The 27,500-nt window shown below is 46.3% G+C and overlaps 1 protein-coding gene across 1 annotated transcript in view; it reads right to left on the bottom strand.

Moving 5' to 3' along the window:
* Positions 1-2,507: 2,507 nt before the first annotated feature.
* Positions 2,508-27,500, bottom strand: part of rnmt (RNA (guanine-7-) methyltransferase) — a 43,012-nt gene continuing 18,019 nt past the window's right edge. The window contains exons 6-10 of the mRNA XM_072468439.1: positions 27,271-27,435; positions 25,314-25,431; positions 12,998-13,099; positions 9,843-9,876; positions 2,508-4,964 (exon numbers count right to left, since the gene is read on the bottom strand). Of these exons, the coding sequence (XP_072324540.1) occupies positions 4,927-4,964; positions 9,843-9,876; positions 12,998-13,099; positions 25,314-25,431; positions 27,271-27,435 (457 nt within the window). The 3' untranslated portion in view covers positions 2,508-4,926. The remainder of the gene's footprint in view (positions 4,965-9,842; positions 9,877-12,997; positions 13,100-25,313; positions 25,432-27,270; positions 27,436-27,500) is intronic.

The raw sequence follows: 27,500 nt of genomic DNA, 5'->3' as shown, positions 1-27,500 counted from the left end.
CCTTTGCCGTTCGCCATTTTAAATCGGGAGTTGGCCAATTTAGGTGGCTACACTACTTGTGACAATAAGCGATTTTCATTTTTCATTTTCATTTTCAGTTGGCTTTTTTTTGGTGTTTAGATCAAACATTTATTTTGTTTAAAACCACCATAAAAACACCTGGGACATCCTTCACTGGTCTGCACATCTTTCCTCAAATTACACCAAATTAAAAGCAGGCATTTCAAGCTTCCCTTCCAGGATTTGGAATACCCTCACATTTAACATCAGCGATGCTCTTAACAGGAAATAACTGTCACAATGAGGAGAGGAGTGTGAAGCATCTCAGGAAGCAGCTACAAGGAGATATAGAGCTGCTGTCTTTGTGGCGAAAGAGCAAAATATATCAACACCAGAAAACTGTTATTGACACTTATGAGATTAACTGAAATAGTGTGCAAATTAATTTACAACTTAATTCTCTAACTTTGCACCCCATTTAAAAAAAATTATTCTTGTACATCAATGAGGTCAGCATTTGTTGCACATCCATACTAGTCTTCGAGGTGATGGTGAGCTGCCTTCTTGACCGTCTGCAACCGACAGGGTGAGATAGACCTCCAGTGCTTAGGGAGTTCCAGGATTTTGATCCAGGGACAGTGAAGGAACAACAATCTAGTTCCAAGCCAGGTTTTTAGCGGCTTGAAAGGGAGTGTGTAGGTGGGGGCATTCCCATGCACATGTTGCCCTAGTCCTTCATATGGTTTTAGAAAGTGTCATCAAAGGAGTCTTGGTGAGTTGCTGCAGCACATCCTGTAGATGGTGCACACTGCTGCCACTGTGTTGGTGGTGAAGGGTGCAAACGATGGCGGATGGGGTACCAATCAAGCGGACTGTTCATTACTGGATGGTGTCGAGCTTCTCGAGTGTTGTTGGAGCTGCACTCATCCAGGCAAGTGGAGAATATTCCATCACACTCCTGACTTGTGCCTTGTAAATGGCTTTGTAAAAGGTTTTGGGGAGTCTTGAGGGAATCATTCCACAACCGTGAGCCTATACCTTGTGTTAGCAGTCTTGCCACCATGGTGGGCAGCACAGACAGACCTGATTGTTCACCCAAATTGAACCTGCGGTACACTTTTAATTTAGAAATATAGGAGTTGGGATGGGGTGGAGGGATGGTTGAATGACAAGAGTACTGGAACTGTTTGATGTGCTGCCAATAATCAGTGAGGGAGTCCGAGATTGAGGGGAAGACATAGATTGGGGTTCATATCTCTTAAACTGATGTGCAGGGAAAAAGGGAGTGAGATGAGCTTACAGACCAGTATTATTCTTTTGCAGCGTTGAGCTGGCATTGGTGAACGGAATTGATGGAGTTTTACCGGAATTAATAATTATGCTGCATTGCTGAGGAATTGGGTCATGGGGTGAAGGCCTCAGAAGCAAAACGGTGGAGATCTCTGCCAGTAAAGATCACCACATCCATTCAACCTAACCATGTTCAAAGCTGTAAGCAGGAACAGCTAGTATCAACTTCCCTCACCAGATTGCCACTGTAATTGTATTTTGGGATTAGTTAGTAATGTTGATGTTGCAATTCTACCAATTTAAGCAACACATTTAATGTCGCCACACCATTAAACTGCAGAATGTTAGAAACATAGAAATGAGGCCTATGGACATATTTCTGTATAATAATCATCTGACCGAGTCAAATTTCAACTGAACGGAATCAAAAATACCATGGAATTAGTCCTCCTGCTGAAGTGCATATTTGGTTGGATCCTATCTATGGTGTGACTTCATTTGCCCTGATCATTTCGAATTTGAAAGTGAAAAATACTTTATAGTTGGAAGAAAAGATTCTTTCAAGAACTCTTCTGCAAGAGATTAAGTAAAGATCACTTTTATTCCCTAATGCTAACATTATGTGGAACAAACAGCACATAAACAGGCAATTCTCCTCAAGTGCACGCCGGTGCCTATGCTCCACACAGGCATCCACCTATCCCTCTTTATTAAACTCCGGCTAACCATCCAGTCTGGATTCAATCTCAGTCCGTGCTAAGTAATCTGATCGGTTACAGGAGCAGCGCACATGCTGCTCGATCTGAGGCAAAACGAAAAGCAGGGTCACTGATTCTGATCGTCATCAAAAGGACCCCTCTGGCAAAGACTTGAGTGATCAGTCTCCCTGCATTTAAACAAATAGCTAACCTTCACCATCAAGGTTCAGAGCATGAATAATGGCCATTTGGATGGGGTACCCTATTGCCAACACCTAATTTGTACTGAAAAAAGTCCAAAATGAGTGTGTGGCATTTAGTGAACAATATATAAAGAATTAACTTACTGAATTTTTTTTAAAAACACATTTGATCAACTTTGAGTAAAATACGGATGACAGCTTTAATTAGATTTAAAGGGTATTCAACAAGGATTGAATTGACTCAAGATGCGAAGGCACAACGAAAACCAAATGGTATGGAGGAGGTGCAGCACAAAAAAAGCAGGGTAGCCATAAACAAGTTTCACTTTATTTTATTCATTCGTTCACAGGATGTCTCACTGGCAAGAGCAGGATATATTGTCCATTCTCAATTGTACTTGAGAAACTGGTGGTGAGCAGCCTTAGTGGCCTGCTAGCCCATTTCAAAGAACAGTTAGGAATCAAACACACTGCCGAGCGTCTAGTCACATACGGACCAGACTGGGCAAGGGCAGCAGGTTTCCTTCTCTAAAGGACATTGGTAAACTAGTGGATTTTTACAACAAATCTGTTAGCTCAGCATCACTGCTACTAGCTTTGTTTTCCAGATTTTAATTAACTAAAGACAATTCACAAATTATCATGCGATTTAAATTCAGAATCCCTACAGTACAGGAGACCACAGGGTGGCACAGTGGTTAGCACTGCTGCCTCACGGTGCTGAGGACCCGGGTTCGATCCCGGCCTCGGGACACTGTCCATGTGGAGTGTGCACATTCTCTCCGTGTCTGCGTGGGTCTCACCCCCACAACCAAAGATGTGCAGGTTAGGTGGATTGGCCGTGCTAAATTGCCCCTTGCAAAAAAAAAAAAAGAATTGGATACTCTAAAAAAAATTTAAATTACAGGAGAACATTTGGCGCATCGAGTCTGCATCGACCCTTCAAAGGAGCACCCAACCCAAGCCCACTCCCCTGCCCGATCCCCGTAACCCCACCTAACCTTGGACACAAAGGGCCAATTTAACATGGCCAATCACCCTAACCTGGGCATCTTTGGACTGTGGGAGGAAACCCACAGACACGGGGAAAAATGTCCAAACTCCACACAGTCACCCACCCAAGTTCGGAATTGAACCCAGGTCCCTGGTGCTGTGAGGCAGCAGTGCTAACCACTGTGCCACTCATGTTTCCAGACTGGTTGTCCAGACTCTAGATTTAGCCTAGTAAACATAACCACTGTGACTGGTGAGTGAGATACAGCAGTGGATTGCCCTAGGACCACTACGTTGAACGAATGTATCAGAAATAAGATAACCCAAGTCAGCAGGTATTAAAATTAGAATGAGGAGACACTGGGGAGTGATAATGTCACTGGACTCGTACTCGAGACCCAGCCTAATATGCTCTGGCAATGTGAGCTCAAACCCCACCACGGCAACTTGTGGAATATAAATTCAGTTAATGCACCAGGAATATAAAGCTAGTCCCACTGATGGTGAGCATGACAACTATCATTGATTGCTGTTAAAAATCCATTTGGGTTCACTAATCTCCTTTAGGGAAAGAAATCTGCCGTCCTTACCCATTCTGGGTCTACGTGCAACTCCAGACTCACAGCAATGTGACTCCTAACTGCCTCTGAAATCAGCGAGCAAGCCGCTCAGTTCAAAGGCAAATAGGGGATGGGCAACAAATGCTGGCCTGGGCGGCGACACCCACACCCCATGAAATAATAAAAGCTGAGCAGCTAACAAAAATTTAATTGAGTTTAGGAGGAATATGCCCACTTTGTGAAATTCGACAAGTAACAAAAATTACACTATTGCAGCATAGAACATGGGTTTCTGTATTCTGTGCATTCAAGGTCAATGTACCACAAGAACATTCCCCCCTGAAGGTACAGCGTAAATTGAAAAGGGTTAACAGTTGGACTTGTTCTTGCTGGGGGCGGAAAAACAAAAAGATAGGGAGGTAGTTCAAATGAAGTTTTCAAACTTACAAAAGCAAGAGACTGATAAAGCTGATCCAGATAGATTGTTCACACAGGGGGAAATAGTTCAACCGCTAGGAAAATAAACAGGAGATGGAGGCTGATCTACTTCACAAAAAAAAGAAAAACATATTACATTACTAGAGAAGATGACTGAAGTAACGACTAGAAGATGGGTTCAAGAGATGGCCAGATTGCGTTTCTTCAGAAAATGCACGAACACAAAGCTTTGGTTACGTGGTTTAATCTAGTCTGCTCAGCAATGCAAATCACAGACAGCGAGACAAACACAACCAGTTTGTAAGGTTTTTTAAAAATAACACATTTAAACAACCAATTCAACTTTCTAACATCGCCGCTTCTTGAACTTGGTCAACCTAAAAAATAAAAAGTTCAGTATCCAAAAAGGTTTTAAACAAAAATATATATACTGGCAAGTAAAACAAAAACAAGTATTGAACAAAGAAAATTAATAGGGGGGGGGGGGGGACGTTCCAGCCAATACATCGCTTCTCGTACATCTAACAACTTGGAAAACTGGCCCACCGAGGCCTTCAGCTTGAATCCATAATCATCCAAAATATCGTGTAGACTTGACTGGCACAAATGTCAGTCTTAAAATACTGTACGTCAAAGAAGTCTTCAAAGGGTTAACTGCTGCAGTTTAAGTCCTCTAGTGCTGGAGCTTCATATCTTCAGGTACCAAAGAAGTTCCCAGCAGAAAATGGCGGTTTGCTCATTTGTTTATGGCAGCTTTTCAAACGCAAAAACTAAATATATGCCTAAGGAGAAAGTATGCAAAAAAGAATGGTCATTGCGATGCCCGTTTTCAGATATAAATGCACCGTCATGCGTGGTTGGCTGCAATGGATGCCAATGTTTAACAAATAGTTTACTTTATTGTTGTTACTCACACCTGGACATGACTAGATAAAAGCTCAAGAGTGCGATAAAGACAGACTTGCATTTAATAAGTAATTTCCACAACCACGGGACTTCTCCAAACACTTTACAGCAGAGTGTAGTCACTTTTGCAATGTTGGATGAGAGATCAAGAATTAAACATAGCATTTAAAGTGCAGGAGGCTATTCGGCCCATCGAGTCTGCACCGGCTCTTGGAAAGAGCACCCTACACAAGCCCACACCTCCACCCTATCCCCATAACCCAGTAAACCCCCCCCCCCAACACTAAGGGCAATTTATCATGGCCAATCCACCTAACTTGCACATCTTTGGACTGTGAGAGGAAACTGGAGCACCCGGAGGAAACCCACGCACACACGGGGAGGACGTGCAGACTCCGCACAGACAGTGACCCAAGCCGGGAATCGAACCTGGGACCCTGGAGCTGTGAAGCAATTGTGCTATCCACTATGCTACCGTGCTGCCCTGCAATTAAGAGCATGATATACATAGATGGTTATCTATGAAGCATCTGGTCACTGTCATAGGATCTGGGCGTGGCTGGAAAGGCCATCATTTGTTGCCCATCCCCAATTTCCCCTGAACGGAGTGACTTGCTCAGTCATTTCAGAGTGCAGTCAAGGATCACATGTAGGCCAGGCCAGGTGAGGGTGGCAGATTTCCTTCCCGAAGAGAAAACCAGATGAGTTTTCACAACAATGTGTGTCTGCTTCATGGCACCATTACGGAGACTAGCTTTCCAGATTTATTAATTGCATTTAAATTCTACCAGCTGCCATGGTGGCCTGCAAGCCCATGTCCCCTCAGAGCATTAGCCTGGGCCGTTGCCCAGTGACAATACCATGACACCACCATCTCTCCTATTTATCTTCCACCAGAGCCTTTCGCAGGCCCTGAATCCCCAAAACTTGTGACTAAGTACTTTTGAAGAGTAATCGTTGTTGTAAGAAATATAGCAGCTAATTTACACAAAGCAAGGTTCCACAATGAGAAGATCTGGTTGTTGTGATTGGTTGAGGGATAAATATTGGCCAGGACACCAAGGAGAATTCCCCTTCTCTTCTTTGAAATAACTCCACAAGATCTTTTACCATCTTGGTTCAACATTTGACCGAAAGGACGGCACCTCTGACAATATAGAAATCCCACTGTACTGCATGGCTCTGGAGTGACGACATGGGTATTTGTGCTAAGGTCTCTCAAGTGGGACCGCCTCCTGACACAGAGGAGACAGTATGACCCTCCAAGCAATATCGGACACCTATTGGTCACTGAGGTACAGTCACTCGAGGCCTTTAAGACAGAGCAAGGTAAAAATTGCAAAAGTGCAGAAAAACACAGAGCGAGCTGCGGATAGTTTCACAGTGGAATACAATTAACCCAATGTCTATTTCTGTCTAACTTCCTTCATTGAATTAAAGAAAGGATGATGGCAGAGGCAGCCATTGAAAGCCATGATTGAATCTGTCTCCACCACACTCTCAGACAGTGCATTCCAGATCCTAGCCATTTGCTGCATGATTAAGCTCTCCTCATGTCGTCATTCTTCTTTTGCCAATTATCTTTAATCTGTGTCCTCTTTTTCCTGATTCTTCCAGTAGTGGGAACAGTTTCTTCCTGTTTACCCTGGCCGGACCCTGCATGACTTTGAACACCTCCATCAAATCTTCTTAAACTGCTCTTCTCCAAGTAGAGCAGCCCATCATTTCCAATCTATCCACGTAACTGAAGTCCCCTCGTGTCTGGAAATATTCTCCTAAATCACACTCTCTAATGCCTTCACATTCTCCCCAAGGCTGTGGCCACAACTGGGCACAATACTCCAGTTGAGACTGAACCAGTGTCCAACAAGTTCGCTGTAACATCTTTGCTTTTTGACTTTGTGACCCCATTTATAAATCACAGGATTCTCTATGCTTCATTAACTTGCCCTAGCCATCACGACACCTTCCAACCTTTGTGCACCGATAACCACAGATCCCACTACATCTCCTGTTTAGAATTGCATCCTTCATTTTTCACTGCCTCTCCTCATTCTTGCCAGCAAAACTTCTTCTAACACTTCTCTGCAGTAAATTTCATCTCCACGCATCTGCTCCTCCACACTTAACACAGGGTTCATGAAATGTGGAGAAAGAGGAAAAGGAGGAATGACAAAGGATTAGATAGGGTGGACAGTGAGAGCCTCTTTCCTCGGATGGTGATGGCTAGCACGAGGGGACATAGCTTTAAATTCAGGGGAGATAGATATAGGACAGATGTCAGAGGTAGGTTCTTTACTCATAGTAGGGGCGTGGAATGCCCTGCCTGCATCAGTAGTAGATTCGCCAACATTAAGGGCATTTAAATGGTCATTGGATAGACATATGGATGATAATGGAATAGTGTAGATGGGCTTTAGAGTGGTTTCACAGGTCGGCGCAACATCGAGGGCCGAAGGGCCTGTACTGCGGCGTAATGTTCTATTCTATTCTATGTTCTATTCTAATGCTCTATTCTATTCTAAAACCACTTCATGTTATAAACAAAGCCAAAAGAATATTGAAACACCCGAGTGTATGTCACAGAATATAAACAATTGGAAAAATATGTTTCTTACACAATGCACAGCAGCTTTCTATTCTTACAGTACACGCTATATCCACACCATCTATTGGCAGCAATAGTATACTGCAACATTTATTGCATTTTCATTCACACTTGCAAAGCAAAACCAGTGAAATATGACAGTATAATGGTTTCTAAAATTTAAGGATTATTGAAATGTTCCATCCACAATTCAACTATTTTAGTTAAGCATGCAATGACAAATCGATTTCCTTTATAGCAGAATATGCAATATAGCAAAATAAATTGGGCAAATCGGATTGGCAAAGGCATCCTGTAAAGTGAGATCAGAGCGTATTCGGAACAATTACTTAGAGCAGTACATTCAAGGTCAACCGGGGAGCAGACTATTCTAGACTTGGTAACATACAAGAAAACAAGATTAATCAGTGACCTTAAAGTAAAGGTGCCTCAAGGCAACAGCGATCATAACATGATAGAATTTCACATTCAGTTTGAAGGTGGAAAGTATGGGTCGAAGAATTGTGTTTAAGGGTACGACACCATTCATACAATGGGATGAAGGCACAATTGGCTAAAGTGACCCGGAAAACTAGGTTAAGAGTAGGACAGCAGATATGCAATGGAAGACTAGAAGATATTTAATAACTCTCTGCAAAGATTTATCTTTAAGACAGAGATAGACAGGTTCTTGATTAATAAGTGGATCAGTGGTTATGGGACGAAGGCAGGAGAATGGGGATGAGAAAAATATCAATGGCGGAGCACTCGATGGGCCGAGTGGCCTAATTCTGCTCCTGATCTTACAGGATGTGGGTGCCGGCAATTACTGCACATCACTGACTGCCCTTGAGAAGGGCTGTGTGTGTTGTAACACTCACATGTAACAAGTCCTGTGTAATGTGCTGAGGTTTAACAGTGTTACTGGATCTCTCCCCTTACTATTGAGTATTTTTGGAGAAGGAATTGATATCAATGTTAACCAGGGCTCATTTAACTCCATATGGTGAAGAGACACTTATTACAATTTGATAATCCAATGAGCAGAAATTTCCTTCAACTAAATATTGAGACGAGTGTAGCCACTGTTTCCAGTCCCCATTCCAAATTCTGTACCCTAGCTACCAACTCCATCCCGCTCCCTGGCAACTTGTCTGAGAATAATCGCAACTGTTCACAACCCTAGTGTCACATTGACCCTGAAGTGAGCATCTGTAGTAAGTGAAGTGCTCCTTCAGAGAGCCACTATCAACTGGTGCATTAACCATGGCAACGTCTCTACCAGATCCACTTGCCAACCAATTAGCACTCTCTTCTCAGAAAGCATTAAGTATTGTTTACCCCTCATATCGGAATTCTTGCAAAGTGTCCTGAGTGCAAAGAGAAATGCTTCAACATGTCTATGTCTCAGAAATCTCATTATTGTTAAATCCCTCCATGGCTTCGCCTATCCCTATCTCTGTGACTCTTCCAGCTTCACAATTCTCCCAAGATATCAGCACTCATCCAATCTGGCCTTTTGAACAACTCCAATTTTAAATCGCTCCACCACAGGTAAACATGCCTTCAGTTGCAATAGTCCCAAGCTCTGCAATATCCTCCTTACACCTCTCTATCTTCTCTTCAAGAAGCTCCTTAAAATCTACCTCTTTCACAAAGTTTTTGGTCACCTGACCAAATATCTTCTTTTGCAACTCTACCATATTTTGTTTTACTGTGTTCCACTGAAGCACCCTGGAATATGTTACTACGTTAAAGGCGCTACATGAAGGGGCAGCACAGTAGCATTGTGGATAGCACAATTGCTTCACGGCTCCAGAGTCCCAGGTTCGATTCCGGCTTGGGTCACTGTCTGTGCGGAGTCTGCACATCCTCCCCGTGTGTGCGTGGGTTTCCTCCAGGTGCTCTGGTTTCCTCCCACAGTCCAAAGATGTGCAGGTTAGGTGGATTGGCCATGGAAAATTGCCCTTAGTGTCCAAATTTGCCCTTAGAGTGTTGGGTGGGGTTACTGGGGATAAGGTGGAAGTGTTGACCTTGTGTAGGGTGCTCTTTCCAAGAGCCGTTGCAGACTCGATGGGCTGAATGGCCTCCTTCTGCACTGTAAATTCTATGTAAATAAATAAAAGTTGTTGTTGACCAGAAGGTTGTTTCAAAGGGTTATACTTACTTGTAGCTTCCCACTCAGATTTGCTTAACGTTCCCTGTAAAACAAAAGGCACAAAAACAATATTTTGTAGTGCTTCCATTGAAAAATTCCTAACTGCATCTCCCACAAATTCTTGAATATCATTGCTCAACATTTTAAACACTCATTGGCCCATTTTCAATAAACAAAAATGTACATTTTTCTGCTTCCCCAAGGTTTGATTCTAAAATGTCCTCCTTTGCAGGTAATTTCAACAATTTTTTCTAATACAAATGTTATCAATTCTACGCTCGTGCAGGTTAAGCTCTATCCGTTTTTTTTTGCCAACCTTTACACCCTTTTTTGAACAGGGCTGTAACATTTGCAACTCTCCAGGTCCTTTGGCACCAGCCCAGAGTCTATAAAGACTGGAAAATTATGGCAAACATCTCCACAGTTTCAACTCTTCATGTTCCTCAGTATCCTTGGATGCACCTCAACCCCTTCTGTTGCCTTTATCAACTAAGAATCGACAGACTGTCCAATACCTCCACCGTATTAAATTTTAAATCCTTCCAGTGTATTAATTACCTCCACTTTCATCATAGTCCAGGTAGCATCAACCTCAGATGCCAGCATTGCCACCATCTTCAAGAAAGGAGACAAAGTGGACTGAGGGAACTACAAAGGAATTCTCCGAGTCTCAATCAGCAGGAAGATCATCGCCCAAATCCTGCATAGCCGCTCTATCCCAGTCTCTGAAGAAATCCTTCCAGAAAACCTGCATGGCTTCCAAACAAACCATGGTTGCTCGGTAACTTCAAGAGAAATGAAGTTCCACCCTCTTCTCCATCTTCATCCCTTCACCTTGTCAAGAACAAGCTTCCCAGTGGAGCAGACGTCGTCTACAGGATGGCGCAAAAGTTTTCAACCTCACCCAGTTGAAATCCAAGAACAAAATTACACTGACATCGCTCATGGAATTGCAGTGTGAGGGTGGCATCGCCATCTCCACTCAGAAGACAATCGCTAAGCTATGCTTGACATCTACAGAAGCATACCAAAGAACTGGTCTCAGCCTCAAAAAGATTCAAGTCCTTTACCAACCCGAACCAGGGCACGATCCAGTCTCTTCCTCCATCAGGACCAACGGAGGAACCCTGCCAAACATGGAACATATTCCCATATCTGGGAGCCACCTCTGCTCGAAGGCTGACAATATCATATCCAATCCGCGAGCACCTCCTTCAGATGCCCAAGGACAGGAATCTTTGAAGACCACAACATCAGTGCCAAGACCAAGATCCTCGTGTACAAGGTAATCATCCTCCCAACTCTTCCATGAGGCTCAGATACTTGGATTATCATAGAATTTACAGTGCAGAAGGAGGCCATTCGGCCCGTTGAGTCTGCACCGGCTCTTGGAAAGAGCACCCTACACAAGGTCAACACCTCCACCCTATCCCCATAACCCAGTAACCCCACCCCACACGAAGGGCAATTTTGGACACTAAGGGCAATTTATCATGGCCAATCCACCTAACCTGCACATCTTTGGGCTGTGGGAGGAAACCGGAGCACCCGGAGGAAACCCACGCACACACGGGGAGGATGTGCAGACTCCGCACAGACAGTGACCCAAGCCGGAATCGAACCTGGGACCCTGGAGCTGTGAAGCAATTGTGCTATCCACAATGCTACCGTGCTGCCCCAATGTACAATTATGTACAGACTCCACCTCAAGGCCCATCAACACTGTCCAAAATGGATTCTTCACATCAACGGGGAAGACAGGAGTGCTAACATCAGTGATCTTGAGGAGCAAAGAACACCAGCATCAAGGCCATAATCATCCAAAACCAACTCTGCTGGGCCAGCCATGTGTTTAGGGTGTCCCGACTGCCAAAGCCAATCTTCTTCACCAAGCTCAAGAAAGGCTTCCAAATAAGAGGGTGACACAGGAAGCTCTTCAAAGACACCCTGAAGGCTTACCTCAAGAAATGCAACATGGATGTCAAGGTCTGAGAGACCCTTACTCAGAAGAGGACTACTTGGAGGAACGTCCTGATTGAATGGACACAATTCTTCAAGGACACCCAACAGCAGAAGGAGACCGGGTAAAGGAGCCTGAGAAAGGAATACTACCAATCTAGCGTCCAAAGACCAATCCCACCTTCCGGAAACACCTGCCAAATGTGCAGTCGAAGGATCGGAATCAACAGCAAGAATCCACCGAACTCATGACCAGTAACACATGTTTTCTTAGGTGGACAATCATACTAGTTAGTGAGTAATCCCCGAAGACGACACCAAGCAATGTAATTGCATCTTTTTAATTCCTTGTCTCTAGTCAAATGAATCTGTCCTGCACTCTAGAATGTCCTCTCTCCAGCACTGGAATGTTCTCCTTAATCAAAACCGCCTCCCCTTCTCTTTTCTTCCTTTCTCATCTTTCCTGAACACCTTGCATCCAGGAATATTTAACAGCCAGTCCTGCCCTTTCTTCATCCACATCATCATTTTTCCACAAACCAAACTGCACCTGTAACTCACCAATCCCATTCACCACATTTTGTGCAATCAAACACATGTGCATTTACCCTTATTTAGACTTTTATTACTTTTGCCCTTACTCTGACCCCACTGAATAACTTTTTATTCACTACTCTTGTGCTATTTCTCTCCTGGTATTCTGGTATTCCTTGGTATTCCTATTAGCAAATGTCTTGTACTTAATAAAAATGTAGTCTCAATGTATCAGTCATCAATTTTGTACAATGCCAGTCCCACTTGGGATCTTGCCAACCGAGATTCCTGACACCTTCCAAATGTTATGAATACAGTCGGCAAAGACATTTTGTATTTGTTAGAAGTATTTGGCCAAATACCATTTCTCAACCTAAAGTGAGGTATAACTCCTCCAAATTGAGCTCTCCTTGGGACTAGCTGAAAACTATTTGCCAGCAGCCTTTCCTATTAATATCTTACAGACATTATAAAATTGAGAGAGTCCCATTCAGGAAATCTCTAGCAATCTTCACTTGGGCTTTCAATTCGCAGGAAATAAAAGGGGGCTCTGGAAAAAGAGCAAATGACTTTTCAGCACAAAGGGAAGCCTGGGACAATTAATTAAAAGTCATTAAAGTGGCAAATATTCACTGGATGGCTCCAGATAAAAAGGAGCTATTCAAACTTACGATTGGCGGTCTTGCTTGTGGGTTCTTCAGGTAATCTTCTGCATGCACATAATCCTCCTTATTAATCCCAGGGCTACCACTATTCTCTGCACTAGGATATTGCTGTAAAATACACAAAAATAGTACAGATATCATTAAAGATGACACACATGATCAAGGTTGAAAACTTACGGCTTCCTCTTTACACTCAAGTGCTATTCAAGAAATTTTGAAAACCGGATCGAGAAAACAAATTCATTAGTGAATCTTTGAAAATGGCAACACAAGTGGGCAAGGTAGTCAAGAAAGCGTACGGAATGCTTGCGTTCATTGGACAGGGCATAAAGTATAAAAACTGGCAAGTCATGCTGCAGTTGTATAGAACCTTGGCAAGGCCGCACTTGGAATATTGCGCTCAATTCTGGTCGCCACACTACCAAAAGAATGTGGAGGCTTTGGAGAGGGTGCAGAGGTTTACCAGGATGTCGCCTAGTCTGAAGGGTGTTAGCTAAACAGAGAGGCTGAATAGACACGGACTGTTTTCATTAGAAAGACGGAGGTTGAAGGGTGACCTGATAGAGGTCTACAAGATTATGAGGGGCATGGATAGAGTGGATCGGGCAGGCACTCTTTCCAGGGTGGTGGTGGTGGTGGGGGGGGGGGGGGGGGGGGGGTGGTTGTCAGTCACCAGGGGGCATAGGTTTAAGATCCATGGGGCAAAGTTTAGAGGAGATGTGCGCGGCAGTTTAAAAAAATATATATACAGAGGGTGGGGAGTGCCAGGAACGCGTTGCCAGGGGAGGTTGTGGAAGCAGATACATTTAACAGCGTTCAAAAGGCATCTTGACAAATACATGGATAGGATGGGTACAGAGGGATGCAGTACCAGGAAGTGCTGAGCATTTTGGCCAAGGTTAGTATCATGGCCAGTACAGGCTTGAAGGGCCAAAGGGCCTGTTTCTGTGCTGTATTCTTCTTTGTTCTGAGTGAATTTTAACTGCTCGGCAGAGACTTTCGGTCACAACAGGTTTCATGCACAAAGCATTTTCTAATTTACTCACAGGATGTGTGTGTTGCTAGCAAGGCCAGCATTTATTGCACACCCCTAAATGCCCTGATGATAGCGAGCCACTCTCCCGAAATACTGCAGTCCCTGGCACTGAGGCAGCAATGCTAACCACTGTGCCACCGCACTGCCCACTGTTGAGTAAGAGCCACTTGATGGCACTGTCAATAACCTCTTTCATTACTTTACTGATGATTGAGAATAAATTGATGGTGGTAATTGACTAGTTTGGATTCATACTGCTTTTTGTCGACAGGACATACTAGGGCAGTTTCCCACTTTGTCGAGTAGATGCCAGCATCATAGCTGTACGGGAACAGCTTGGCTACAAGCACGGTTTACATAGAACATACAGTGCAGAAGGAAGCCATTCGGCCCATCGAGTCTGCACCGACCCACTTAAGCCCTCACTTCCCCCTATCCCCATAACCCCTCCTAACCTTTTTGATCACTAAGGGCAATTTATAATGGCCAATCCACCTAACCTGCACGTCTTTGGACTGTGGGAGGAAACCGGAGCACCCGGAGGAAACCCACGCAGACACGGGGAGAACGTGCAGACTCCACACAGACAGTGACCCAGCGGGGAATCGAACCTGGGACCCTGGCGCTGTGAAGCCACAGTGCTATCCACTTGTGCTACCGTGCTGCCCCTTGTGCTACCGTGCTGCCCCGTGGGGTTTGTTCTGTAGCACCAGTCTTCAGCATTAGAGTCGAAATGTTATGTTATTGGTAACCACGCCGTTGCTGTAAACAGGCCGTTGGGCCATTTCCGGATATGAAATGAAAATCACTCGTCACAAGTAGGCTTCAAATGAAGTTACTGTGAAAAGCCCCTAGTCGCCATATTCCGGCGCCTGTTCGGGGAGGCTGGTACGGGAGTATCTCGTGGCAGTGAAGTGCAACAGCTAAACCAGTAATGCTGAGAATTTCACAAGGAGGGCAACATGAATTATCCAATTGGCACTCCTGGCTAAATATGGCCAGAAATGCTTCAGCCTCGTCTTTTGCCCTGGCATTCCGGGCTCCCCAATCATTGAGGGTGGGAGTGTTCGTCGAGTCTCCCCTTTTCTTGAGTTTGTTGTTTAATTGTCCACCACCACTTATGGCTGGATGCGACAGAATTGTAGTTTCAATCCAGTCTGTTAGTTGGATCCAACATGGATGAGCTCCCACTTTCCCACACTGAACTCCATCTGCTGCAGTTTGGCCCACTCACTTCATCAGTCTACTCCCTTTGCAATTTCCTCCTCCCGTGTCCACTGCTCACTATCCATCTTTGGAGGTCCACACTATCCTGGTGGAGCCAGGCACTGAACGCCTGCACCTCCTGGTGAAAATGTTTACAAGCAAATCCAAATCTCCTGTGGCCAGGATGCTGCTGGTCATAACTGGAATGGGCGGGCAGCCTCCCCGCTCCTGAATTCAGGCACATTAAAATGGAAGAGGGCAGGAACGTGATGTTCACCACTACTTGGAATTTGGTGGGTGGGGTGGGGGGAGGGGGAATGCTGCTGGATGGGTTAAAGGCCAGGATTACTTGGAAGAATGTATAGTCTGGGCTTAATTAAATGTTGTGATTTAAAATTATCGGATAATTCAGGGTTTGAAAGTAAACTGAATTGTCCAAACAGGCACAAAAGCATCATTACATGTTGGGAATCATTTGTCAAAGAAAGTAAGAGACACAAAAATACTGGTGTTCGAAGTATAACCGAATTCCATGATATCCAAGTTAATGCACTAGAGAAACAATGGACTGACTGAATGGTCTTTCATCACTCGTGACTTTTCTCATGTTGTCTGTATCAAAGGGCAGCAAACAAGGAAATAAGAAAATATTGTGGATCCTTAACCTCAAAAGATGTTAGTTTTAAGGGGAAACTAATAAAAGCAGAGTCAAGCTGTAGCAAACAATAATATCCAAAATAGGAAGCCGGAGAAGCAGACCACTTCACTGATACAGAAGTGGTCATTTGTAATTTCTGTCACAAGATGTCAGCAAAGTGCTTTATAAGTTCTGCCACATTTTTTAAAGCATAACACGGAATTGTAGTGCAAATTTAAAAATACAATTTGCCGGGGGGGGGGGGGGAGAGAGAAGTTTAGGTCTTTTTGTTTAATTTTATTTAAAACTTTTCCTGTTTCCTCTCCCTGTACAATGTTTTGAATGATATGCGCCTACCACTGACGGGGAACACATACAGATGGGCCGACTCCTAGGTCATTCCAGGTTTCATGAGTGACTCCCTGCACAGTGAATCGTCTTCTGCATTGGTTCTGAGGAACCGAGAATTCTCCTGCTTCCACCTCGTCTCTCTCCGAATACAGTTCTAGACGGCTGCACCTTCAATTCAAACACCTCGACCCTCGTCTGCAAGTGCTTTCACTGAAAATTTGCTTTCTTTCCTGCACCTTTCAAAATGTTCTAGTGACATCATCCTCTCGATTACTGCTAAAAGGTTTCTGGTACTGTGGTGTTTCCGAAACCTGTACAAGCAACACTGATATGCAGCAATTAAATCCTCTACATGTACTGCACATCTCTCTGCCCCGCGCCCCTGCCCCAGCAACACGCTCAGTCTCTGAAGCAGTTGCATATTTTTTTTTTTTTATATATTTTATTCAAAATTTTGTGGCCAAACATAACAGTACATAGTTTTTCTTTTGAACAACAACAAAGCAATATAAATAACCGTGGCCAATTTTAAACAAATAAATAAATATTATATAAACAAAAACAAAACCAAGTGGCAACTGCCTTGTCAAAAATAGTTACTCTCCAAAGATACAATCCAATATACATTACCTACAAGTGTCTATACATATACAATGACATCCCTGAGAGTCCGTCCGGTTCCTCTGCCCCCCCCCCCCCACCCCCCCCCCACCCTCCCCCCTGGGTTGCTGCTGTTGTCTTCTTCTTTTCCATTCCCTCTATCTTTCTGTGAGGTAGTCGGCGAACGGCTGCCACCGCCTGGTGAACCCTTGAGCCGAACCTCTTAATACGAACTTGATCCGTTCTAACTTTATAAACCCTGCCATGTCGTTTATCCAGGTCTCCACACCCGGGGGTTTGGCTTCCTTCCACATTAACAATATCCTGCGCCGGGCTACTAGGGACGCAAAGGCCAAAACATCAGCCTCTCTCGCCTCCTGCACTCCCGGCTCTTCTGCAACCCCGAATATAGCCAACCCCCAGCTTGGTTCGACCCGGACCCCCACCACCTTCGAAAGCACCTTTGCCACCCCCACCCAGAACACCTGTAGTACCGGGCATGACCAGAACACGTGGGTGTGATTCGCTGGGCTTCTCGAGCATCTCCCACACCTATCCTCTACCCCAAAAAATCTACTGAGCCGTGCTCCAGTCAAATGCGCCCTGTGTAGAACCTTGAATTGTATCAGGCTTAGCCTGGCACACGAGGACGATGAGATTACCCTACGTAGGGCGTCAGCCCACAGCCCCTCCTCAATCTCCTCCCCCAGCTCTTCTTCCCATTTCCCGTTCAGCTCATCTACCATGATCTCCCCCTCGTCCCTCATTTCCCTATATATGTCCGACACCTTACCATCCCCCACCCATGTCTCTGAGATCACTCTATCCTGCACTTCCTGCGTCGGGAGCTGCGGAAATTCCCTCACCTGTTGCCTCGCAAAAGCCCTCAGTTGCATATACCGAAATGCATTCCCTTGGGGCAACCCATATTTTTCCATCAGCGCACCCAGACTCGCAAACGTCCCATCCACGAACAAATCTCTCAATTGTACTACCCCAGCTCTTTGCCATGCTCGGGGACCGCACCGAGGCTCCCGTCTTTCCCCTATGCCGTCTCCACTGCCCCCAAATTTTCAATGTAGCCACCACCACCGGGCTTATGGTGTATTTCTTCGGTGAGAACGGCAACGGTGCCGTCACCATTGCTTGTAGGCTAGTCCCCCTGCAGGACGCCCTCTCCAATCTCTTCCACGCCGCTCCCTCCCCTTCTCCCATCCACTTACACACCATTGAAACATTGGCGGCCCAGTAATAGTCATTTAGGCTCGGTAGTGCCAACCCCCCCGTCCCTGCTACGCTGCAAAAATCCCCTCCTCACTCTCGGGGTCTTCCCGGCCCACACAAAACTCATAATACTCTTCTCGATTCTCTTGAAAAAAGCCTTCGTGACCACCACCAGGAGGCACTGAAACACAAAAAGGAATCTCGGGAGGACCACCATTTTAACCGCCTGCACCCTCCCTGCCAGTGACAGGGACACCATGTCCCATCTCTTGAAGTCCTCCTCCGTCTGTTCCACCAACCGTGTTAAATTAAGCCTGTGTAATGTACCCCAATTCTTGGCTATCTGGATCCCCAAGTACCGGAAGTCCCTTGTTACCTTCCTCAACGGTAAATCCTCTATTTCCTTGCTCTGCTCCCCTGGATGCACCACGAACAACTCACTTTTCCCCATGTTCAATTTGTACCCTGAAAAATCCCCAAACTCCCCAAGTATCCGCATTATCTCTGGCATCCCCTCCGCCGGGTCCGCCACATACAACAACAAATCATCCGCATACAGAGATACCCGGTGTTCTTCTCCTCCCCTGAGTACTCCCCTCCACTTCCTGGAACCCCTCAATGCTATGGCCAGGGGCTCAATCGCCAGTGCAAACAATAACGGGGACAGAGGACATCCCTGCCTCGTCCCTCTATGGAGCCGAAAATACGCAGACCCCCGTCCATTCGTGACCACGCTCGCCATCGGGGCCCTATACAGCAACTGTATCCATCTGATATACCCATCTCCAAAGCCAAATCTCCTCAGCACCTCCCACAAATAATCCCACTCCACTCTATCAAATGCTTTCTCGGCATCCATCGCCACCACTATCTCCGCTTCCCCCTCTGGTGGGGACATCATCATTACCCCTAGCAGCCTCCGTATATTTGTGTTCAGCTGTCTCCCCTTCACAAACCCAGTTTGGTCCTCATGAACCACCCCCGGGACACAATCCTCTATCCTCGTTGCCATTACCTTGGCCAGAATCTTAGCATCCACATTCAGGAGGGAAATGGGCCTATAGGACCCGCATTGCAGCGGGTCTTTTTCCTTCTTTAGGAGGAGCGATATCGATGCCTCTGACATAGTCGGGGGCAGCTGCCCCCTTTCCCTAGCCTCATTAAAGGTTCTCATCAGTAGCGGGGCCAGCAAGTCCATATATTTCCTATAAAATTCTACTGGGAATCCGTCTGGTCCCGGGGCCTTCCCCGCCTGCATACTTCCAATCCCTTTCACTACTTCCTCCGTCTCAGTCTGTGCTCCCAGTCCCGCCCTCTCCTGCTCCTCCACCATAGGAAATTCCAGCTGATCCAGAAAGCACATCATTCTCTCCTTCCCTTCCGGGGGCTGAGCTTCATATAATCTTTCATAAAATGCCTTGAACACTCCATTCACTCTCTCCGCTCCATCTCTCCCTCCTCATCTCTCACCCCCCCCCCCCCCCCCATCTCCCTCGCTGCTCCCCTTTTCCTCAGTTGGTAGGCCAGCAACCTTCTCCCCATATTCGTACTGTACACCCTCTGCCTTCCTCCATTGTGCCTCTGCATTACCCGTAGTCAACAAGTCAAATTCTACATGTAGCCTTTGCCTTCCCCTGTACAGTCCCTCCTCCGGTGCCTCCGCATATTGTCTGTCCACCCTCAAAAGTTCTTTCAACAACCGCTCCCTTTCCCTACCCTCCTGCTTTCTTTTATGTGCCCTGATAGATATCAGCTCCCCTCTAACCACAGCCTTCAACGCCTCCCAGACCATTCCCACCTGAACCTCCCCATTGTCATTGAGTTCCAAGTACCTTTCAATACACCCCCTCACCCTTAAACACACCCCCTCATCTGCCAATAATCCCATGTCCATTCTCCAGGGTGGGTGCTGTTCTTTTTCCTCCCCTATCTCCAGGTCCACCCAATGTGGAGCATGGTCCGAAATAGCTATTGCCGTGTACTCCGTCCCCGTCACCTTCGGGATCAGTGCCCTTCCCAAAACAAAAAAGTCTATCCGTGAATAGACTTTGTGGACATAGGAGAAAAACGAAAACTCCTTACTCCTCGGTCTACTAAATCTCCAGGGGTCTACTCCTCCCATCTGCTCCATAAAGCCCTTGAGCACCCTAGCTGCAGTCGGCCTCCTTCCGGTCCTGGACCTCGATCTGTCCAGCCCTGGGTCCAGCACCGTATTAAAATCTCCACCCATTACCAACTTTCCCGCCTCTAGGTCCAGGATGCGTCCCAACATACGCCTCATAAAATTGGCATCTTCCCAGTTCGGGGCATATACGTTCACTAAAACCACCGCCTCCCCTTGCAATCTGCCACTCACCATCACGTATCTGCCCCCACTATCCGCCACTATGGTCTTTGCCTCAAACATGACCCGCTTCCCCACTAATATAGCCACCCCCCCAGTTTTTTGCGTCTAGCCCCGAATGAAACACCTGCCCCACCCATCCTTTGCGACGTCTGACCTGGTCTATCAATTTCAGATGCGTCTCCTGCAGCATAGCCACATCTGCCTTAAGTTTCTTTAGGTGTGCGAGTACCCGTGCCCTCTTAAATCGGCCCGTTCAGCCCTCTGACATTCTACGTGATAAGCCGAGTTGGGGGGCTCTTTACCCTCCCCCCCCTTGTCGACTAGCCATCTCCTTTTTCAATCCAGCTCCTCACCCGGTTCCCACGTAGTCGTATCTCCCCCCAACGGCACCCTCCCGCCCCGACCACCCCACCCCATACCAGCTCCCCCTTCTCCCCAGCAGCAGCAACCCAGTTAAACCCCCCCCCCACCCCCTAGATCCCTTTCTAGCGTAATTGCACCCCCCATGTTGCTCCCAGAAATCAGCAAACTCTGGCCGACCTCGGCTTCCCCCCGTGACCTCGGCCCCCACTGTGCGAGGCCCCCTCCTTCCTGCTTCCCTGTTCCCGCCATGATTACCATAGCGCGGGAACAAAGCCCGCGCTTCCCATTTGGCCCCGCCCTCAATGGCCAGCGCCCCCAGCTCCTCAGCCTCCCTCCCCCCCCTCCCCCACGACATGGGGAAGAGAGAAAAGTTACAGGGTCGCAGGATTAACAACTTGGGAAATCATCTCTTCCCCCATTTCCCCCCCCCTTCACCCCACGTAGTCACCCCACCACTTTGTCCCAAACGTTCTTTTTCTAGCCCGCTTATTCCAGATTCTCCTCGACAATATATGTCCACGCCTCTTCTGCCGTTTCAAAGTAGTGGTGTTTCCCTTGATGTGTGACCCACAGTCTTGCCGGCTGCAGCATTCCAAATTTAACCTTCCTTTTGTGCAGCACCGCCTTGGCCCGATTAAAGCTTGCCCTCCTTCTCGCCACCTCCGCACTCCAATCTTGATATACGCGGATCACCGCGTTCTCCCACCTACTGCTCTGGGTTTTCTTTGCCCATCTGAGGACCATTTCTCTGTCCTTATATCGGAGAAATCTCACCACTATGGCTCGAGGAATTTCTCCAGCCCTCGGTCTTCGCGCCATAACTCTATAAACTCCCTCCACCTCCAACGGGCCCGTCGGGGCCTCCGATCCCATTAACGAGTGAAGCATCGTGCTCACATATGCCCCGACGTTCCCCCCTTCTGCACCTTCAGGAAGACCAAGAATCCTTAAATTCTTCCTCCTCGCATTATTCTCCAGCACCTCCAGCCTTTCCACACATTGTTTATGGTGTGCCTTGTGCATCTCCGTCTTCACCACCAGGCCCTGTATATCGTCCTCATTCTCGGCAGCCTTTGCCTTCATGACCCGAAGCTCCTGCTCCTGGGTCTTTTGCTCCTCCTTTAGCCCTTCAATCGCCTGTAATATCGGGGTCAACAGCTCCTTCTTCATCTCCTTTTTAAGTTCTTCCACGCAGCGCTGCAGGAACTCTTGTTGGTCAGGGCCCCATATTAAACTGCCACCTTCCGACGCCATCTTGCTTTGTGCTTGCCTTCCTGGCCGCTGCTCTAGAGGATCCACCGCAATCCGGCCACTTTCCTCTCCTTTTTCCATCCGTGTCCAGGGGGGATTCCCTTCTGGTTTACCGCACAGTGTTTTTAGCCGTTAAAATTGCCGTTGGGGCTTCTATTAAGAGCCCAAAAGTCCGTTCCACCGGGAGCTGCCGAAACGTGCGACTTAGCTGGTCATCGCCGCACCCGGAAGTCCAAGCAGTTGCATATTAAGAGACATGTTTGCAAAACACATTTCAGAGCCACACTGCCTGTTTTACACAAAACAAATGTTCAGTTAAATTTGCTTACTGGTCAGCTCAGTTTTTACGAGGAGCTGGCTTTACCACTATGACTTGTTGTTGCAACTACACACGGCATTGGTGAGTCCGCACCTGGAGTATTGTGCACAGTTTTGGTCCCCTTATTGGAGGAAAAATGTAGTGGCATTGGAGGTGGCTCACTAGGTTGATTCCAGAGACGAGGGGTTTGTCGTATGAAGAAAGATTGGGCAGTTTAGGCCTGTACTCTCTAGAGTTTAGGAAAATGAAGGAAGATCAAACTGAGGTATGCAAGATGCTATACGGTATGGATAAGGGAGACGTAGAGCTGATGCTTCCTCTTGTGGGGCATTCTAGAATGGGAGGTCATAGTCTCAGGATAAGAGGGAACAAATTTAAAACAGATTTGAGGAAAAACTTCTCCCAAAGGGTTGTGAATCTGAGAATGTGGTGGCTGCTGGGGTAGTGAGCAAATTTGAGGAGTTAGACATTTTAATTGGTAATGGGTTGAAGGGTTATGGAGAACAGCAGGACGGTGTCAGCGAGGCCATGATGAGATCAGCCATGATCATATTGAACGGTGGAGCAGGCTCAAGAGGCTAAATTGTCTACTCCCGCTCCCAGTTCTGATAAGAACCATTCTCTTGGATCTCACCATCCAGCTCTTGGTCTATAGCCCTGTAGGTAGCAGCACCTCAAGCACAAATCTGGTGTTCTTGATTAATATGGAGTTATGAGGAAAAGGCAGGAGAATGGGGCTGAGGAACATATCAGCCATGATCGAATGGCGGAGCACACTCGATGGGGTGAATGGCCTAATTCTGCTCCTATTTCTTATGGTCTTACTTCTTAATCTGCGACTTGCTGGAAGTATTATTCTGTATGGGTGTGGCAGGCTGTTACTTGACTCGTCTGCAAGGCAGCTCTCCCAATCCTGGCACAAGTTCCCAGATGTTAGACAAGGACTTTACAGGGTCGACTGGATTTGAGTGTACCTAATGGAAGCCTAGGTCAATGGCAGGTGGTGCATCAAGCTTTTTATACTTATCATAGCAGTTTAGTACAACCGAGTAAAGGACAGTTATCAGCCACTCTGGGTAAGAATGGCAGATTTCCTTCGCTAAAGGACAATAGTAGACCAGATGGCTTTTTAAAACAATTGGATGACTACCAATACTAACTTTTCATTCCAGATGCATTTAATTAACTGAATTAAAATTGCAGTAGAACTGCTTTCAATGAAAATCTAAAGGGGCTCCAAGAGGGTTTAACTACTTGGTTTTATGGGAAACCCCATCAGAACTTAATCAATTAAAATAAATTCAACAGAGGGCAGCACAGTGGAGCAGTGGTTAGCGCTGGGACTGCGGCGCTGAGGACTCGGGTTCGAATCCCAGCCATGGGTCACTGTCCATGCGGAGTTTGCATATTCTCCCCACGTCTGCCTGGGTTTCACCCCCACAACCCAAAGACGTGCAGGTTAGGTAGATTGGCCACGCTAAATTGCCCCTTAATTGGAAAAAAATAATTGGGTACTCTAAATTTTAAAAATATTAAATAAATTCAACAACTTGCTTTTATGCAGCATTTTTAACACAGTAAAACGTCCCAAAGTGTTTCACAGGAGAGCGGTCAAACAAAATTTGATGCAGATCCACAGATGGAGATATTAGGGCGTTTGACAAAAACTCAGCCAAAGCAGTAGGTTTTTGGGAGCATCTTAAAGGAGGAAAGAGGCCAAAGTTTAAGCGGAGAGCTTTAGGGTAGGACTTGTGCTTCAGATATGGCAACCAAAAAGACCTACTTACATTTGCACCTAAACAGCCAATATGAAGTGTAATTAGCAATACTAAAATGTGGCAGGCACAATTGGGACTAGCTTAATGGTAAAAAGTGGGCGTCATGGACAAGTTGGGCTGAGGGGATTGTTTTCATGCTGTAAGCCTCTATGACTAATTCATAACTTTCAGATTCAATGCAGGAGTGGTGGATTCCATAAAGTTCTGGGGCGCGATTCTCCGACCCACCACCGGGTCGGAGAATCGCCGGGGGCCGGCGTGAATCCCGCCCCCGCCATGTCCTGAATTCTCCGCCACCGGAGATTCGGCGGGGGCGGGAGTAGCGCCGCGCCGGTAGGCGGAAATAGTGCCGGTCGGCGGGCCCAGCCCCGCCGATTCTCCGGTCCGCGATGAGCCGAAGTCCCGCCACTGTCAACCCACACCAGCCGCCGTGGATTGAACCACCTATCGAACGGCGGGACAAGGCGGTGCGGGTGGGCTCCGGGGTCCTGGGAGGGGGCGAGGGGCGATCTGGCCCGCGGGGGGGGGGGGGGGGGGGGGGGGCACGGTGGCCTGGCCCGCGATCGGGGCCCACCGATCCGCGGGTGGGCCTGTGCCGTGGGGGCACTCTTTTCCTCCGCCTTCGCCATGGTCTTCACTGTGGCGGAGGCGGAAGAGACCCCCCTCCACTGCGCATGGATGCCGTGAGCGGCCGCTGACGCTCCCGCACATGCGTTGCACGGCAAAGTCATTTCCGCGCCAGCTGGCAAGGCGCCAACGGCCTTTCCCGCCAGCCGGCGGGGCGGAAATCAGTCCGCCGCGGGCCTAGCCCCTCAAGGTGAGGGCTCAGCCCCTCAAGATGCGGAGAATTCCGCACCTTTGGGGTGGCGCGATGCCTGACTGATTTGCGCCGTTTTTGGCGCCGGTCGGCGGACATCACGCCAATTGCGGAGAATCCCGCCCCTGATTTCTGCAAAGTTGAGATTGTGAAACTTTCTGTATCAACTCGACCTCCCAAACTACGAAAGGAAACGGAGCATTCATTAACCACAATGTTGGAAAAACATCCCAATTGATTTCGACCAATCCCAAACACGCTGAATTTTGCACCACAAATTTGATATTTCATGTGTTTTACCATTAACAAAATTAAGTCAACATCAGCGAGGCCAACGATGCTCATCCAGTGCGAAGTGGCCAGAATCTTCGCCAGCTACAATTTCATATTTACCTCCAATGACTTCATTTTCTTCAACAGCATTTTGTGTTCGGAATTCTGGACTTTTTCTTTAAAAAATTCCGCAAAAGTCATTTTTAAAATGAGCTTCATCTTGTGCTTTTTAGCCATCCTAGAAGCACAAACAGGAATAGTTTATCAAATTACACTGAACACCCACACTGGGAGAAATTATACCGAAAAGGATTTGGCCAATTGGCTGAGGGGGCAATAATGCATGGTAAAGGCTTTAATTCCCACAATGAGCTCACAAACACATTTACTAACACACTAACATGTTCACTTTAATGTTTGTTGCAAGAAATGGACGACCATGAGCTCATACAATTCTCCTTAGCAGGTCTATAATCCAACATGAAACAAATTGGAACATTAAAAACCCCCTTTATATTTCCCAATGTACAAGCAATTATTTCAAGAGTCGCAAGTCCCTTACCCCAAATGAAAAGATGCACAATATTGTGTGACTTGCATAACCAATTCATTGCAAATGCACCTTAATTCTTTTAATTTTTTTAGCTGGGAGCAGGATGGTTAAGAGAGAATGAAAGTGATTCAAAGCAAATACAGGTACTCTTTCTCAAAAATATTGACTGGGGACCAATTTACAACAAATTACAAAGGGAGAGAATAAATACAGAATATTCTTTTTTGGAAAAGAGCCACAAAACCACACTTACACGGAGCTGTATTTCAGTTCAATTAAAAGTTGCCTAGAACGTGGAAAGCTCCTCCCAAGCGGTAGAGCCTCCGAAATCCCCCCAACCCCAACTCAGCTTGAAGGAATCCACCAAAGAATGTCCTGACCTTCCCCAAGAGCTCGCTGTTTGGCCTTTATAGGTCAAACTGCCTCAGTAAGCCACTTTCGCCAGGCAGTATCACAAGAGGGTTTTCTTTTTAAATAAAAGTTGTCCGGATGCAGCTCCCGATAACTAGTGGTCTACTAATCCTGATGCTCAGTTACTTGGTATCAGCTGTGGCTCAATTGGTAGCAGATTGTGTCCCACTCCAGAGACTGGAGTACAGGAAACTAGGCTGACCCTGCTCCAGTGCAGTATTGAGAGTGCTGCGCCATTAGAGGCGCCATTTTGCACCTTAATCTGAAGCCCTGTTTACCTTCACAGGTGGAAGCAAAAGATCCCAAGACACTATTTCAAAGAGTATGGGGAATTCTCCCAGGTGTCTCAGCCAATATTTACCCTTCAATCAACATCACAACACAAAAGGTCTTTATCATATTGCTGTTTGTGGGAGCATGCTGTGAACAAATTGGTTGCCATATTTCCTACAACAATTACTGCACTTCACTAGTTATTCACTGGCTTTGGGATGTTCCGAGGGGCATGAAAAGCTGTACATTAATGCAAGTCCCACCTTTTTTCAAACTGCAAACGCAGATTTGTTTTACCGGTGTAAATGTTAAGTTTCCCTGGAACTCAAGGCAAGGATTAAAGCTTGCTGCTGCTTGTGACTGTCCACTTTCACATTAAGTGGGCTGGTTTAGCTCAGTGGGCTAGACAGCTGATTTGCGATGCAGAACAAGGTCAGCAGTGCGGGTTCAATTCCCGGACCAGCTTACCCGAACAGCCGCCAGAGTGTGGCGAATTGGGGCTTTTCACTATAACAATAAAAGGTGACAATAAAAGGTTATTATTATTATTATTATTATTGTGTGTTTGACTGGTATTGTGCACGTTAAAAAATATTGTGAATTGAAATACTCAGGGGATCTGCCTCCTTCCGCACTGTTACAGTTCTATAATCCTGTGGGTGACATTTTAACTAAAGGTCATATTCCAACAATTAAGACAATACAGTCGTCTAAAACTCATGTTTAATTTTTTGAAGATGTTAATTGTGAATACGTCAAGCGAGACAGCCCTATAGTCTGGGGTTACTAATTTTGAATCAGGACTGCTTTCTCCACAGTACAATCCAGTCAGAAACTTACTCTTCAAACAGTGGAAAATAAACAAGGAATTCAGGGACATTAACTACTCCTTCCAAGTTAAAGTCATACTGGCAGCCAAAGAGTGGGTATTCACCCTTCTTCTGAAATGTCACACTGTACAATTTATTTCCAAACGAGTTGGTTTCTGATGCTTCCAGGCGTTTTCTGAAGAGGAAAGAGAGAAACTGAAGTGACGCCGATGTCATTTGAAAGCAGCATTGTGCATAATC

The sequence above is a fragment of the Scyliorhinus torazame genome, chromosome 11 (assembly GCF_047496885.1).
Source record: "Scyliorhinus torazame isolate Kashiwa2021f chromosome 11, sScyTor2.1, whole genome shotgun sequence".
In the NCBI taxonomy this organism is placed as follows: domain Eukaryota; kingdom Metazoa; phylum Chordata; class Chondrichthyes; order Carcharhiniformes; family Scyliorhinidae; genus Scyliorhinus; species Scyliorhinus torazame.
Note: the sequence above shows the minus strand (reverse complement) of the source record. Positions and strands in the feature narration are given on the sequence as shown.